Source organism: Melopsittacus undulatus, chromosome 6 (assembly GCF_012275295.1).
Source record: "Melopsittacus undulatus isolate bMelUnd1 chromosome 6, bMelUnd1.mat.Z, whole genome shotgun sequence".
NCBI lineage: Eukaryota > Metazoa > Chordata > Aves > Psittaciformes > Psittaculidae > Melopsittacus > Melopsittacus undulatus.
In genome coordinates, this window is record NC_047532.1 from 66,264,128 (window position 1) to 66,278,539 (window position 14,412).

General features: G+C 39.6%; 1 protein-coding gene across 2 annotated transcripts in view; it reads left to right on the forward strand.

The window, feature by feature from the left end:
• Positions 1 to 773: 773 nt before the first annotated feature.
• HS2ST1 (heparan sulfate 2-O-sulfotransferase 1) overlaps positions 774 to 14,412 on the forward strand; it is an 84,807-nt gene continuing 71,168 nt past the window's right edge. For both annotated transcript variants that reach the window (XR_004080219.2, XM_005146531.4), the window contains exon 1: positions 774 to 1,007. Coding sequence is in view for 1 of the 2 variants with exons in the window: in XM_005146531.4 (XP_005146588.1) it covers positions 884 to 1,007 (124 nt within the window). In the remaining variant the exon portion in view is untranslated. The remainder of the gene's footprint in view (positions 1,008 to 14,412) is intronic.

Genomic DNA, 14,412 nt, shown 5'->3' on the forward strand with positions numbered 1-14,412 from the left:
GCTGCCTGATGCGGGAGACCATAGCCTGCTCCTGGCACCACATTCAGAGGCAGCTAAACCAGAATACCAGTAGAAAGCCTAGAGCAGAACTGATTTAGTGTGGTCAGAGGAGCCCTTCACAGCGAGCCTAGAGGCGATGCCGTGCCCCAGCCTTAGTCAGACATTGCAGAAACACCCCTAAAACAGGCCCTTTCTCATTCCGGAGAGGTGCTGCCAACTGGTACCTAAGCCCCAAACCCCAGAGACTGATAGGAGGCATGACCAATAGTATTATGCCTTTGCGAGTGCCGCGGTGCCTCTACCCAATGACCGTGGGCTAATGGTCGGGACTTCAAGAAGTGCCTCCCAATCACGAAGGGTCGCATGTAGGCGGGACATCGCCTCAACCCGGCAGCTCAGGGCTTAGTGGGGACCGCTGAGGAGTCAGCGCGTTGTGGGCGGGCGTCGCCTGAGCTCTGCCAATCCCGTATCTGGAGAGGGCGGGGTGGTGATAGCACCCCCCAATGGCGGAGGGCGCGGGGGCGGGTCCCGGCGGCGGGAAGCGGCGGCAGCGAGCGTGTGGTGGGGCGTTCGGTTGCTGAGCAGCGCAGGCAGGCGGGGGAGGGTCGCTGGTGGCGGCTGGCCACGGGCTCGGGGACCGGGCAGTCAGTCCGTCCGTCCGTCGGTCCTTCAGTCGTCTGTCTGTCCGCCTGCCTGCGGGGCGATGTGATAGGCGGTGGCTGGCCCCGTTCCTCCCCTCAGCAGCGCTCCTTTCGCCTCCCCTCGCTCGCGCCGTTCTTGTGCTAGCGGCTCCCGCCGGCCTCCGCGGCCGGGCCCCGCGTTATGTCGTGATCCCGGTCGGGCGGCGCTGCGGCGGCGGCGGCGGCGGCTGCTGCTGCTGCTCATGGGGCTGCTCAGGATTATGCTGCCGCCCAAGTTGCAGCTTCTGGCGGTGCTCGTGTTCGGGGTGGCCGTGCTCTTCCTGGAGAACCAGATCCAGAAGCTGGAGGAGTCCCGCGGCAAGCTGGGTGGGTGAGCGAGCGTCGGCCTGGGGCGGGCCGGGGGCCGGGGCAAGGCGCGGGGGAGCGCGGAGGGCGGCTCATCCTCCTCATACCCCTCTTCATCCTCTCATGGCCCTCACCCCCCGCGATGTGCCGCCGGCCACCGGTCCTGGCCGCTTCTCCCGTGTGGCTCCTTGTGCTGCCTGCACGCCCGGAATGATAAAGGAGCTAATCGATACGCTCTGGGGAATCTGCAGAAGGGGCTGCCCGCGGCAGGCTTGGCCTTTGAGTTCGTTTGTGTGTGTGTTTTGCGAGATCATGGGACCTGGGAGAGTTCGGTGCAGGGAAGGTAAATATTTCTGTAGTGTATCTAAACGGGTTTTCCTGAAAAAGCTGGGGTGCTCAGAGCGATCAGGAGCAGCAGCTGGCCTGCGAGTGCCCTCTGACAGGCGCCTGGGAAGAGGGAAGAGCAGCAGTAGTGGTGCCCATAGTGAGTCTAGCTCTGCTGCAGCGAATTAGCATCTTCTTCACGTTTAATTTCTGCTCCAAACGTTTCTCTAATATTCGGCATTCGAAAAGAAAGCACAGGGTAAAGCGGAAAAAGAAGTTAAAAGCAGTTCTTAATGGCTAATGGGTAATTTGTTTTACTCTGTTTGAATGTGAGATGCTATGTACTGTGAGTGTAGTTAGTGATCTCGTAGACTGTCACTGAGCTGTAGTTAAACAGAATAACGGCGGACTTGAAAACTCTTGTGTTAGATTTCTGTGGCTTTTCCTGCCGTAAGAAGGCCTTTTTAGAGTAACATCTGCTTGTTAAGTAACACCTTACTACTTTGTCTGGTATGCATAAGGCCACAGAACTTGTATGGATTTGGTTTTACTTAATAAAGCGTGTCAGGGATGTGAAAAAATACCATTCTGAACCTAACCTGTGGTGCTTGGGAGTTGTAAAAGGAGAGCACTGAGATTTCTGGTGTATGCAAGTGCAGAGACTGGTTTACAAACGTTTTTTTTTAGTATTATTTGACTTTACTTAGATATTTAGACTACGAACACTTCAAGTTTGTAGGAAGGAGAGTGCACATGTTGTGTTCGTACTGATGTTAAAACTGGAAGTGGTCTGAGTGACATGGGAGGTTTTAACAGTGGGCTTCTAACAGGGCCATGTCAGCATAATTTAATGTTCAGCTGTATGATTTTACTTCTCAGCATTTCTTTTACAGTTTGCTGTCTCTGAACTGGATATTAGAGATTAGGACCCTTCAAATGGCAGGCGCTGACTGCGTGAGTTATGGGATGCTCTCACTCTGTATTCTTCAACTGAAAGTTTGTATTGCTTATAATCAAGGCATAGTTTTGGGGTCTCTACTATAAACAAAAAAATTAAAGAAGAAAATGAATGAAATTGGAAGATAATTCAAGCAGATGTTAACATAGTACTCAGGGTTCAGTGGAATTTTGTATCCATCTGTTTTAAACTGGTTGGTACCTGTGGCTTCAGTGCCTCTGTTGCTGACAGCGTTACCTTAGGGAAATCTGCCTCCTGGCATGAAAAGATTAACGTAATGCCTGTGAGAATAAAGGATTTTGCTGGTAAAACTTCCTCTTCCTCCTTAATATATATGCAATGGGCATGATTAAGTCACATATTTAGAGGATTAAAATACACAGCTCATACTGCTTTGGGACAAGAATCTAATTACTGTGTTCTGCTGATTTTATTTGTTAAGGACAAGGGAAAACTACTGTAAAGTTTATTAAAAGATTTGCTTAGTGGGCAACTTACCAGCGATTCTCTAAAATTCATGTAAGGAGGGGAAAAAGGGCTTTCTGCAACAGATTTGAACTCGGGTTCTGTTTTTTTAGTGTTAAAGTATGCATTGTTAAAAAGCTTCTAGCTGTCTGAATGTCTCTATTTTTATGTGTTTGGTCTATATTTTATGACTAGAAAATGTTAAGGGTTCATCACAGGAAGTTTTTTTACCATCAATGGCTGGTGACATTTCTGCCGAGGTGTAACATGGAGAATGTTATTCTCTGAATCAAAGTAATTAGTTGGCCTAATGCAGTTGTATTCCAATCTTTCTCCTTGCCCCCCAGAAGAACGGGGTGACTGTGTGTGAAGAGGCAGTGATACTGTGATTTGATAACAACACTGTTTTTCTTTTGGTCATTCAGTTGTGTTTCAGTAGATGCTTTATGTTAGTAGTCACATTGCATATTGTTTGGGTACTGGGTTTTGAGTTATATTATGTGTTTGCACTGATATATATCCCATGATAAACTGTCATATTGGAAAGTAATTGTAAGAATTAGGCACTGACTAGGAATGCTGAATGTCTTCAGATTTGATAGTAAATAATTCTGCAGTCTTATCAGCAGTTCTCTAATATTCAGCCATACTTTCTGATAGAAAGGGGTTTATGCAATCTCTTATTGAACATATGAACAACTTCTGATACTGTTGGGTGGGGTTAATTTTAGTTTCAGCATCCTGAAATATGTTGCCTGTAACATGAAATCGGATCATGTTTCTGAGTGAAAGAATGAATGGGAACCTCTTTGTTCCTCAAAGACTTTATTAATAAAACTCAATAATCCTGGCAAACCTTTTATCTTTTTTTAAGTAGAGAGGTACAGGAGACAGAAGCAAATGACCATCACAAATAGTGATGCTGCTTTTTTCCTTGGTGATGAGCTTATTATGATCCTAGTGTAATTTGTAACAGGTATTTGTAAACCTTTGAGTTTCTCCATCATATGAAAGATAACTTCCTAATTAAAAAATAATAATAAATATTCATTGTAACTTCTTTTCCACTTTTGGACTTCTTGAGCTCTTTACAGATAGTTTGAGTGGTGAGATCACAAGCGGAGCTTAATTGGAATCCAGTTCCAAGTACTTTTTTGGGATATTTTTACATACAGCTATTAATCTTTCATATTATTTTCAAGGTTGCATGTAAGGGCAGCTAAGTTGGCATCATCTCTAGGCTAAGATGTCCCTAGCTGCCAGTGAAAACTTTTAACGTTTTTATTTAAGCTTACTGTACTTGCTTATTACCTCTAGGAATGCACAACCCTAATAGAGAATATTGCATGTGAAACGCAAATGTTGAGGTTTGCACTGTCGTTCCTGGAACACATTATATTCCTGGAATGTAATGTCTGACCGTCCCCTTTGGTTTTTGGAAGCCTAGTAGATGCAGCTCTGCTTCTGGTTTAAATGGGTCTAGCATTAAATTTGTACCATGCCATCTCCTGCATTGCCATTAGTGGTGAGCTGGCTGAGAACACTGATCCAGCTGGAAGTAATCCATCCCTCTCTTCTCTTCCCTCTCCAAAATTTTGTTGGTGGGGAGAAGGAAGAGAAGAGGGAAGTTTGCATGTGTTCTAGCTTTGATGTGAAATTGATTTGATTCTACAATAGCAAGTGCTAGAGAGACTTCAAATTTAAGCAGGGAGATGGGGGAAGACTGCCTCATTCAAGGAAGAGTCTGCAGGACTGATCAGAGAAGGTGAGGTTAGTAGATGGGGAAGGATTGTTCTTTGGTGGGGTGGAAGTGAAGCAATACTGCTACTTTCTAGCTTTTTAGTGATACCTAGATATTGGATTTTGAAAATAATCCATGTCTGAATAATGTAATATATGTAACAGGGGGAGGAAGGATTGAGCAACTTTATTACTGTTTCATATGATTGCTTCAGAAACACTGGTTAGGTGTAATGTAGGATCATTTCTTCTGCTAAGTGATAAACGAACTTTTAGCTCATATCTATTAATTTAGCACCTTGAATCCTGCATTTTTTTTTAGGTAGTTTTCTAGCACGTTTGGCCCTTGCTGGGGTAGTATTTTCCTAAGCACTGTGCAGGTACCTAACAAACCACTGTTCCTTTAAAGTTAAATGAATCAATTTTCCAGTGATTAAAAATCTTCTGCTTTCTAGAAATACAAGAGTTTGTACTGTTTTGAAATGTTGAAATAATAGACATCTTATGTTTCTTCCATTTAGAAAAGGAATAAAAATCTCCTGCCAGTTGCATGTATTTGGCAAACCCCTCAGAAAACTTCTTAAATTGTCCCTGTAATATGACATGCATGGTTCCTTAGTATATTATTTATATTGGAACTTCATGTATAAAGATTAGTTTGTAAGCATTGGCAGTTCTGTCTGCACACAGCTATGCAAATAATTTACTAGCATTTCTTTTAAAATTAGCTCTGTTGCCCAGTAGTTATTATTTTCTGCTGTGTAGCCCGAGGCATTCTTTCAGAACCTGTTTTCTTGTGTACTGGCTTTCCTGAAATGAGCTTTAATGTTGCTTCCTCAGTATGTCTCCAGCCAGTTAAATGTTCTTCCACTTTGCTATGCTGGTTCTATCACACTTTTTCATTTAGTTCCCCGTTCCCTTTCACCATGCCCCAGTCATGCCAGACACTTTCAGAATATATTTGAAATGACTTCCATACTACACTTGTATTTCCCATTGAAAACTGTGATATAGAGGAAGTGTATGAATTTTATCTTATGTATTATGTTGATTTTTGTATTTATTTATAACTTTTTTTGGAATAAGTGTTGCAGCTGCTGCTGTTGCGTTTTACATGAAACTGCTAATGTTCGAACTTTGACTAGTACAGAGCTGTGTATGTTCCCAAGCATATACCAAGCAGTTCAGACTTGCTAATGGGCTCTGAGGCTTGATCTCACTCCTTTCCGCTGGCACTCCAACATCAGTTTCTAACAGTCGAATTAAAAGGCACAGCTTGTTAGAATTTCTTTTATCTTCTGGAAGGCTACATAGAAGTAATATTAGTGTTGTTGTACCTAGTTTGCAGGTCTCATGCTTTTAGTGAAATAGGGTTGAAAATTAGTGATGTGATGAGAGCCCCTTGTTTCTAATCACAGATGCTGTTCTGAACAGTTACCTGGCAAGGGTCTGGTTTTTGTTAGAGATGTTTCGAGGGCAGTTCTGAGAGATGAAAATGAGTTGAGAAATCAGATAAAGTGTAGGTCTCCAGTGCCTGCAGCCATGGGCAGTAGTGGATGAGGTAATTGCCAGGTAAGGCACTGCATCTGTCTAGATTCTCCATAGCAAAAGGTCAGGTTTGGACCAGTACATATCTGTATGCATTTGCTTTTAACGCAGAGGCTGTAACAATGGCTTAAGGTGCCATCTTTCAGGGAAATGCTGGAAAAAAGCCACAGTTACAATCAGCTCTTTAGGACAGAAAAGGCTTGTTGGACTGCCAAAGAAATGCAAGTGCCGTGTTCTTCTTCTTTGTGAATTAATGCAACATTTCAGATTTGGTAATGGTGATTGTGAGGCAGGAAATTAATTCAAGGCTGAGAACCTCAGGAGAAAGTGTTTAAAGGTGTTCTAGGTCCTGTTCTTCCACGTCACTGTTTTTCTATATAGGAATGGAGATTAGGTTATTTCAATAATGAAATACCTGGCAGATTTCAGTAATGTGTTTGGCACTATAAAAGGAAAAGTGACATCACTTCTGGGAATCAGAAAAAGCTACTTTTAATGCCTTTATTTACTGTGATAAAGCAACTAAACCAGTGACATGATGGCATAATGCCATGCCAATGCTCCCTTTGTTTTTCTTGTCTCTTTTCTACTTCTAGGCATGGTGAAAGTAAAACCTAACAAAACTGGAGACCCCAAATACTCCACTAAATTAAAATTGATTGGTTGTGCATTTTATACATGTACAAGTATGTGCATAAATGCATGTAAAATGTATATATATTTAAAAAATAACACAACCAAACCCCAAACAGCCCTTGCTAAGCTACTTAAACTTTGGAGTTAGCATAACAGGTTAAACCATTGCTTTCCAGTTTATCATGTACCTTTGAAGTGAAATAGATCATAGGATTTTTTTCCTTCCTTATTTCAGAAAACTGACATGTTTCCAGCTGGATTCTGGGTTTTTTTTTTTTTGCACAGCTTTGTATTGCCCCTGGCTGTTAAAGTTAGGGACATTTGAATGGTTCATGAAGAAGTAATTTCCATAATCACTGACTGGCAACCATGAGTCACTGTTAGGCTTATTCTGGCCAGACTTGTCTTGTCTTCTAATGACAAATGCCTTCCCTCAAATTCTTGCTCCTCTTTAGGAAATAGATGGCTTCTGCTTGTGGAGTCCTCCACATATTATCACTTAATTGGGTCAAAAGACAGCCTTTTTGTGTAACTGTGTGCAATCTGTAGTTTTTGTCACTTGTCTCAAGTGTATTTAAACATTGTCAAAACAGTATTAGGATAGTTGTAGTGCTTTGCTTGAAATGTGGTGCTATTTATCTGTTTATATTTCTGAAATAGTAGCCTAGAAAGCATAGTGAAAGTGCCATGCTGCAGAAAAATTGCTGAACTATTATGTGTATTTGCATTATTTTTTCAACCAGTAATAAAAGATGGCGGGGGGGGGGGGTTGGAACTAGATGATCTTAGGGCCCTTTCCAACTCAAACGATTCTATGGTCCTATGAAAGACTAAGTGAAAGAAGTCCAGTGTTGAGAGAGGTATCTGAAATTTGGCCAGCTGGTTGCAGTCTTTCATAAGTATGTACAGACTCTTAACTGAAATCTGTCCTACTTGCTATATAGACAGGGGGCAGGCAGTATCTTAGTCAAACCTTAGCTTTGTGTGATGCTCAAGCCCATCAGTTTGTTGGATTTGCTCACTCCCCTAAAAACTTGTGTCCCCATGAAGCTGTTGTGTTCAAAGCTCAGTAGCATCTGTAGAAAGGCAGTATTCAGATGAGTCTTCATTTGCTTAGAAGAGAAAAGCCAACCTGTTTACTTACTGGAATTGGGACAGTGGTTCTTTATTCATCCCCCAGCTGCTCTCTACTTCATCTTTTAAGTTTGGAGAACTAAAGTCCCTCCATTTGGCATTCCTATCAGTAATTGCCTGTATTAAAATTACTGCTAGTGCTAGTTAGAGTTGCTATGCCCAGGCCCTTCACTAAAGCTGTAAATTCTCAGTACTTGTGGATGAATTCATGTTGCACATGTATGTGAGGATTTGTGTCAGGAATATGCTGACTTTCTGGACATCGGTGTTACTGCAGGATGTGCCCTTGAGCGTCAGGGTCTGGATTCATTTTGAGTGTCTGTATGTTCCCAAGTAATTAATTCATTACTGTAGTTTAGGTTTTACGGCTATAAATTAAAGAGCCCATTTTTACCATAAACATATTGTTTGCATGTGTGTCTGTAGGAAGTCCAACTACATCTACATGTCTTTTTATTGTCTCTAGTATTCAGTGTATTATTATTGTCCTTACTTTGCAGTATCTTCACGATGTCATGTTTCCAATAGCATTACTGCTATAATAATTATAATTCAAACTTTCTGTTAGTGATAAAATTCATCATGAGCAGCAAGGAGAGTCTAAGGCAGTCAAAGACTTAATAAGATAATTAAATTACAAGAAGTATTTGGAAAGAAGCTATCTATCACATTTGGCCCAGTCTTTTTCTGCCTTCCTTTACGTCCACTCTATTCCTCTATCCAGTTAGTTTAAAATGACAGCTGACATCCTTATACTTTTTTAATCAACTTGCTGTTTAATTCTGAATACTAATTTATGTTGAAACATATGTAAAACATAAGTGCTGTTTTGATAAAACAGCTTTTGATGATTTTGAAGTGTTTATGCAAACCTTGTGCGTAATTGCTGTAAAACTGTAAAGAGTGTGGGGATGGGATCTAGGTTCCCTAAATTAAAATGCATATCTTCCTCATTTACTTCTTCTCTCCAAAGATCTTATTTTATTCTTACAGGGTTTTTTTAATATATATATATATATCTAAAAATACATAGACAGGGAGAGTGAGCAGTATATAAATTTATAATGTATATTGTAATAAATATAAATCTTATATATGTATTTATTACGCTAATTTGCTGTGTGTTCCAATGTTGTAGTATAGGACTGATCTTTCTTGGACAACAGATCGAAAGGCAATGGCATTTCATTTCCCTTCACTTGGAAAAAGGTGCAAAAAGGCTGTTGTTAGCAGGAAGGAACTTAGAGATATGAGAGCAACTGAAGAGAAATTATGCTTGTTCCTCTCACTTACTGCAAAGTGGAGAGGGAAATCGACCTTCATTTTCTTCTCTCCTGAATCTTTCCCCTGTATATCTTTACATTTTCAGTATTTCCAGTACCTTCTGTTCTGGATATATTGTTGAGCATATTCAGAGCAGTTGCATAAATTGCATATCTGTATTTGGAATACTTGCATTTCTTTACATTGAATCTTTACATTGAGGGGTTTTGACGACAGTATTGCAGTAGTAGAAGTCTCTTTTTGCAAAACATGGCATTTGCAATGGGTTTTAATACAGAAAGCATTAATCAGCACTTGATTGTGTTATCTTGGAGTTGATTTTGATCATTCATTCTGAGCAAAGGTTTTCTGTAATTCTGAGAAGGATTTACATATTTAGAGTAAAAGGGAATGAAATAAAAAAATAGGATGTGAAAGTGATAGAATCTTATTCTGACACATAAAAGAGACCAAAAAGTGTCTCCAGAACAAAACAAAGCAGTCTTAAGATTTTGACTTCCTTAGCATTTGAATGACAGATGTATATTGAGGAGAAAATAACTTCTTGGAGGATCTAATTTGAACTTTTTGATTCCTTCAGAAAACGGGGAGTGATTTTTGCAAAAAATAATTCCATCGTCTGTGGGAACCCTAGGATCTTACAAGGTTTTATTCCCATGCTGAAGGACAAAAGCAGTCCACCTTGTCTCTTGACAAAAACTCGGTCACATGTTTATGACCACTTTCTGAAGATGTGGCTTTGTACATGGTACACAACATACCCTGTAGGAGCATCCATGGTTTTTGAAACAAAGCCATAACGTCATTTTTTTTTGTATCCTGGTGCAGAATGAAGTGTTTTATTGGTAGAGTCTTATTTCAGCTGCACTCCCGCTGACAGCTTTGGAGCCAAGATTTTTCATTGTCTCATTTATCATTAAGCCTTCAGCAGTGTGTGCACTTGCAAGTGAGAAAAGATATTTTTCTGGTAAAATACCTATACTTGTATACTATTATTGATACATTATCCTCTGTGCTGAGATGACCATAGCACTTAAATGCTTTCCCGTAAGCAAGTTACTGCCTTTAGGAATATTGAATGTCTTTTTGATGCCTTATAATTTGCCCCTATTTATTTATTGAAAAAATAAAAATAAGCCAAGCAAAAGAAGTTTGCAAAGCCCTCCTGCTTATCTGAGAATAATTTAGTGTATTTTAATAGGTCTTTAGGCAAATTAACTACTTTGTATTAACTTTGGTGATGCAGCCAATAAGGTATACTTTTGAAGATAAGTACCTAATAAATAGCTTGCTGTCTCATGATGAAGCAATTAGATCTTGCTGTCCAATTTGATGATTTCAAAGTATGTAAAGTGGGATTGGACTGAGTGTGTTTCTGGACTCCATGCTGCTCTGGTAGCATTTCAAGAGTAAATGTATATTTGCTTTTTGGAGAATGTTTTTGTCTACAAAATGACCTTTAAGAGTATGATAATTCAATAAGAATCTGAATGTTCTATATCTGTACTGTCTTCGTGCTATTATTAAAAGGAATTTTATGTTTTTTAAGTACTTCTAGACTTCCTTCCCTTTGCTCTCTAAGTTGTTAATCCTAACACGCTGCTTGTGCAGCTGCTGTTGTTTTGAGTGAAGACAAAATTTGTAGTAGCTTACATGTTTTAGCATGACCTGTTTAAGGTTTAAAGTCATCTTCAGCTGGAGTGTACGTCATGTTCGTGCTTGATCAAGCTGTAAAAAAAAAAACCAAAACCAACCAACGAAAGAACCCACAAGAAAAATTGTACCATACTCCTTGATTTATCCTTGTAGGTTAAGGTTTATAGTCTGCTCAATGTCTATGTAGTGTCTAGGCATTTTCTGCTATGAGGAGTACCAGAATGCCTTACTTTCTAATAGGCTAGTAGTATTTATTCTAGTCCTTGAAGTGCCTCACAGGCATGGTTTATGAGCCAAAAGCAAAGGCTGAATGGCCTGAAATACCTGTGTAAGCCTACATTTAAACACAGCAGTGTTCATAACCTGTTGTGTCTGGTACAGACTTGAATTTTATCTTTGAAAGTATTCAATGGCCAAAGCAGTTAGGGTTATGTAAAAACTTTTCCATGGAATTCAGTTGGAGTAACACTTATTCCAAAGTTTTGAAATTTGAGGAGAGATTTTGGAGAGGTTAATGAAGTAAAATTGCTGTCAGTCATGGAGGCGCATAAGAGGGCTTGAGAAGACACAAGACCTGATGGATGAGCTGTCAAAGTCAGCAGTGGGAGCATAAAATGCTTCTCTACCAGCAGAGATCAGAGCATGGAGCATGAAGTTAAAGCACTCTTAATTTCAGTTTAGTTTAATGCTTTGGGCTTTGAGCTGCAGAGGTGGCATATGTTTGTTTCTGGACAGGAAAGGACAGCCACCCCTTCAACTAACCCAGAAAAAATTGGTCGAGGATGTTTGTCAGGCTTCTTAGTTATTCATGAGGCATGTTAAATGCATTTGACCTAAAGGCAAATTTGTCTTGTAAACGTGTGGTCAAGTTTAGAGGAGACCATTAAAGATGAACTTTTTAAGAGGGTAAATGAGGAGTAGAAAGGATGTGTATGTGAGGATCTGTGCGACTTTCATATGTGAGCTGTCCAGTCTTTGATCCCAACACAAAGGCAGAGAGTGTTGGGGAATACTCTTATTTTCAAGGCTTGCTTCACTCTTGTTTAAAAGTCTGAAAATGTACTTGTTTCTGTTCCTATTGCTTTATTATTTGCCCTCTGTAATGCAGTTATGCCATCTTCTCCTTTCTGATATGAAAGACCAACTTAAAGCTGAGGTGATGGTTTAGCAGAAAGAAAGGGTAAATCAAATAGCAAAACATTTAAATATATCCTCTTGGTTTTCCTGTCTGTGCTTTCCAAACCATACTCTGTAAAACATGGTCTTGCTAACATGTTTGTGGGAGCAGTTTTCTAAACATTTGTGGTCACTGAGCAACCCAAAGCATTGTTTCTGATGATTTTTATGTTCCTACTTATGTGTGATTGTGCCTACTTATAGTGCAGATGACAAGACAGTCTTAATACGAGAATTAGGAAAGAGAAACAGATGCTAAATTATTCACATATCAAGTTTAAAGAAAAATCAAAACATGTGAAGGAGGAATGAAGATACTGAAAGAAGTATTTTCTTTATTTTTTAATTGTTCTAAGCCATAGAAAAAAGCCCATAGAAACCGCATGATGATTTTTATATTTTCCAGGGCATTAATGGTGATGATTTGTGAGTTTTAAATGTGTGCACTCTTTGAATGGTGAAAACTTGTGTCAAGGATGCAGTTAAAAGCACATATTGTTTTGTGATAAGCAACGGGGTGTAATAAACTTAAATTTCTTAAACTGGTGCTATAAAATTTCCATACGAAATATTTGTTTTGTTGGAGACAAGCAGAAAAGGTTTTAAATGTTAAACTGAGATTGAAACACCAGTTTTCAAGAATTCATGTTGTAAAACAGGGTACTTTTTTGGATTTGCTTCCTCTCATTCTTATGTCATCTTAAACCAATATGTAAATAAAGATAGTGCTTACGTAATGGGCTTTTTAGGTCTGGAAAAAAATGCTAAATGTCTGACAACATGATACAAGCAACAAAATCTGTCAAGTGTTCATATAGCAGCAGGAATGTGAAATGCGATGACTGTTTCTGTATCTCTTTTACTTAATATAAGGTATGTGCATGTAAATGTAAACATGAGATGGCACTCTAGAGAGAACTAGTATGCAGGAGAAACCTGTCTAAAAATCCTCTCAGATATCCAGGAATTGATTTGGATGAGTTTTCTACCCTTGATGGGATTGCATATCTATGAACTTTCTGCAAATTCTATTAATCCTTCAACCTTTGCTGTATCGGGTTCCACAATTAAATAGTGACATAAATTGGCAATATTTGACTTCTCTATAGAAAAATGTCTAGACCTCACAAGATATATATCAGGCAGAACTAGCAGGTAGTTTAAAGCTTCACCAACTGATAAGCCTTAACCAAGCACAGTCATAAAATGGTACAAAGGGATTGTTCTTTTTCAGTTGTTCAGAACCTTTGTTACAAAAAATTTGAGGAGCTAAAAACCCTGTGATATTTAAGGATTGGAAATACAGTGATTTTGAACCTGACTAAACTTACTGTCTTGTGTAATTTAGTGGCACCCTTCATTATTTTCCTCTGGTGTTTAATATACATTTTGTGGTGACAAGAATTTAAGCCACTGCATGCTGTACAAGACAGAGTATGGGGATGTAATGTGTATGCCAGTGGGTTGTATATGTGTCTTGGTTTTGTCCCAGAAAGACCCTCTTACAGGTCTGGAGTATTTGGTTTGGTTTCAGAGCAAGAATCCTTGAAAGCAGTTTGTAGACAGAAAGAACTTGATGATTGGAGGATAATTATTTCCTTCAATTTATCACTGCTTCCTGTTTGATCTAAGTGCAAGGTCAAAGTTAGCTAAAAATATCCCAACATTCCATGGAAATTATGGCACTTTTGTTATTTCCAACTGCAGAGATTTTAGGAGACGTCTCATTCAAGAGCTGTTAGCTTATGTCAAACAACATAGGGATTAGTTGCCAAAAGTATTTTTGGATAATGGTGGCTGTTTTTCTCCAACAAGTTCTTTAGAAAACAAGGAACAGTTGGCGCTTTTCCAAACTATGTCTGAGCTTACTGCAATAATTACACATGTTAGTGCTGTTGTTTCATTGTACTCTGCTGCCTTGACAGCAGTACTGATGATCTTATAAATGTAAAAATTACTTAGGCTTCGGTTCCTCTATTTTAACAAAGAGTGTGATCTAAATCAAACTTCCTGAACTGCACTTTAGTACTTATTAATCACTCTGTGATTGTAACTTCCAGTAGGCATCACCAAGTAGTTGTGTTTCCAAACTCGAATCAGACACTATAATGTGTAGGCTAGTAGTTAAAGCCTTAAGTAGATGCTTAGCATTCTAGATTTGATTTCGAGGTTGTTTGTGTGTTTAACTGCAGGCTTATTTCAGGTGAATTTAGAGTACTTTAGATTTATTTTCTTTAATACGGGGATTGCTTTGACCAGAAAATTTCAGTGCAACTTGTACATGAGAATTTGTTGTGGTGGATGCACACACGCATTCAGAGTTCTGGTGGCGGTCTTGTGACTGGGATTTTTTTTGTTTTAGAATAGTTGGAATAAAACTATGCAGTGACATTGTCTTTCATGACTGGTTGTTAAAGAGCTAATCTTTGTTTTGGTGTAGAAGTGACTATTGGGATTGGTGGTGTTTTCAAGGGTGTGTGTGGGTGGTGGTGGGAGTGTTTTGTC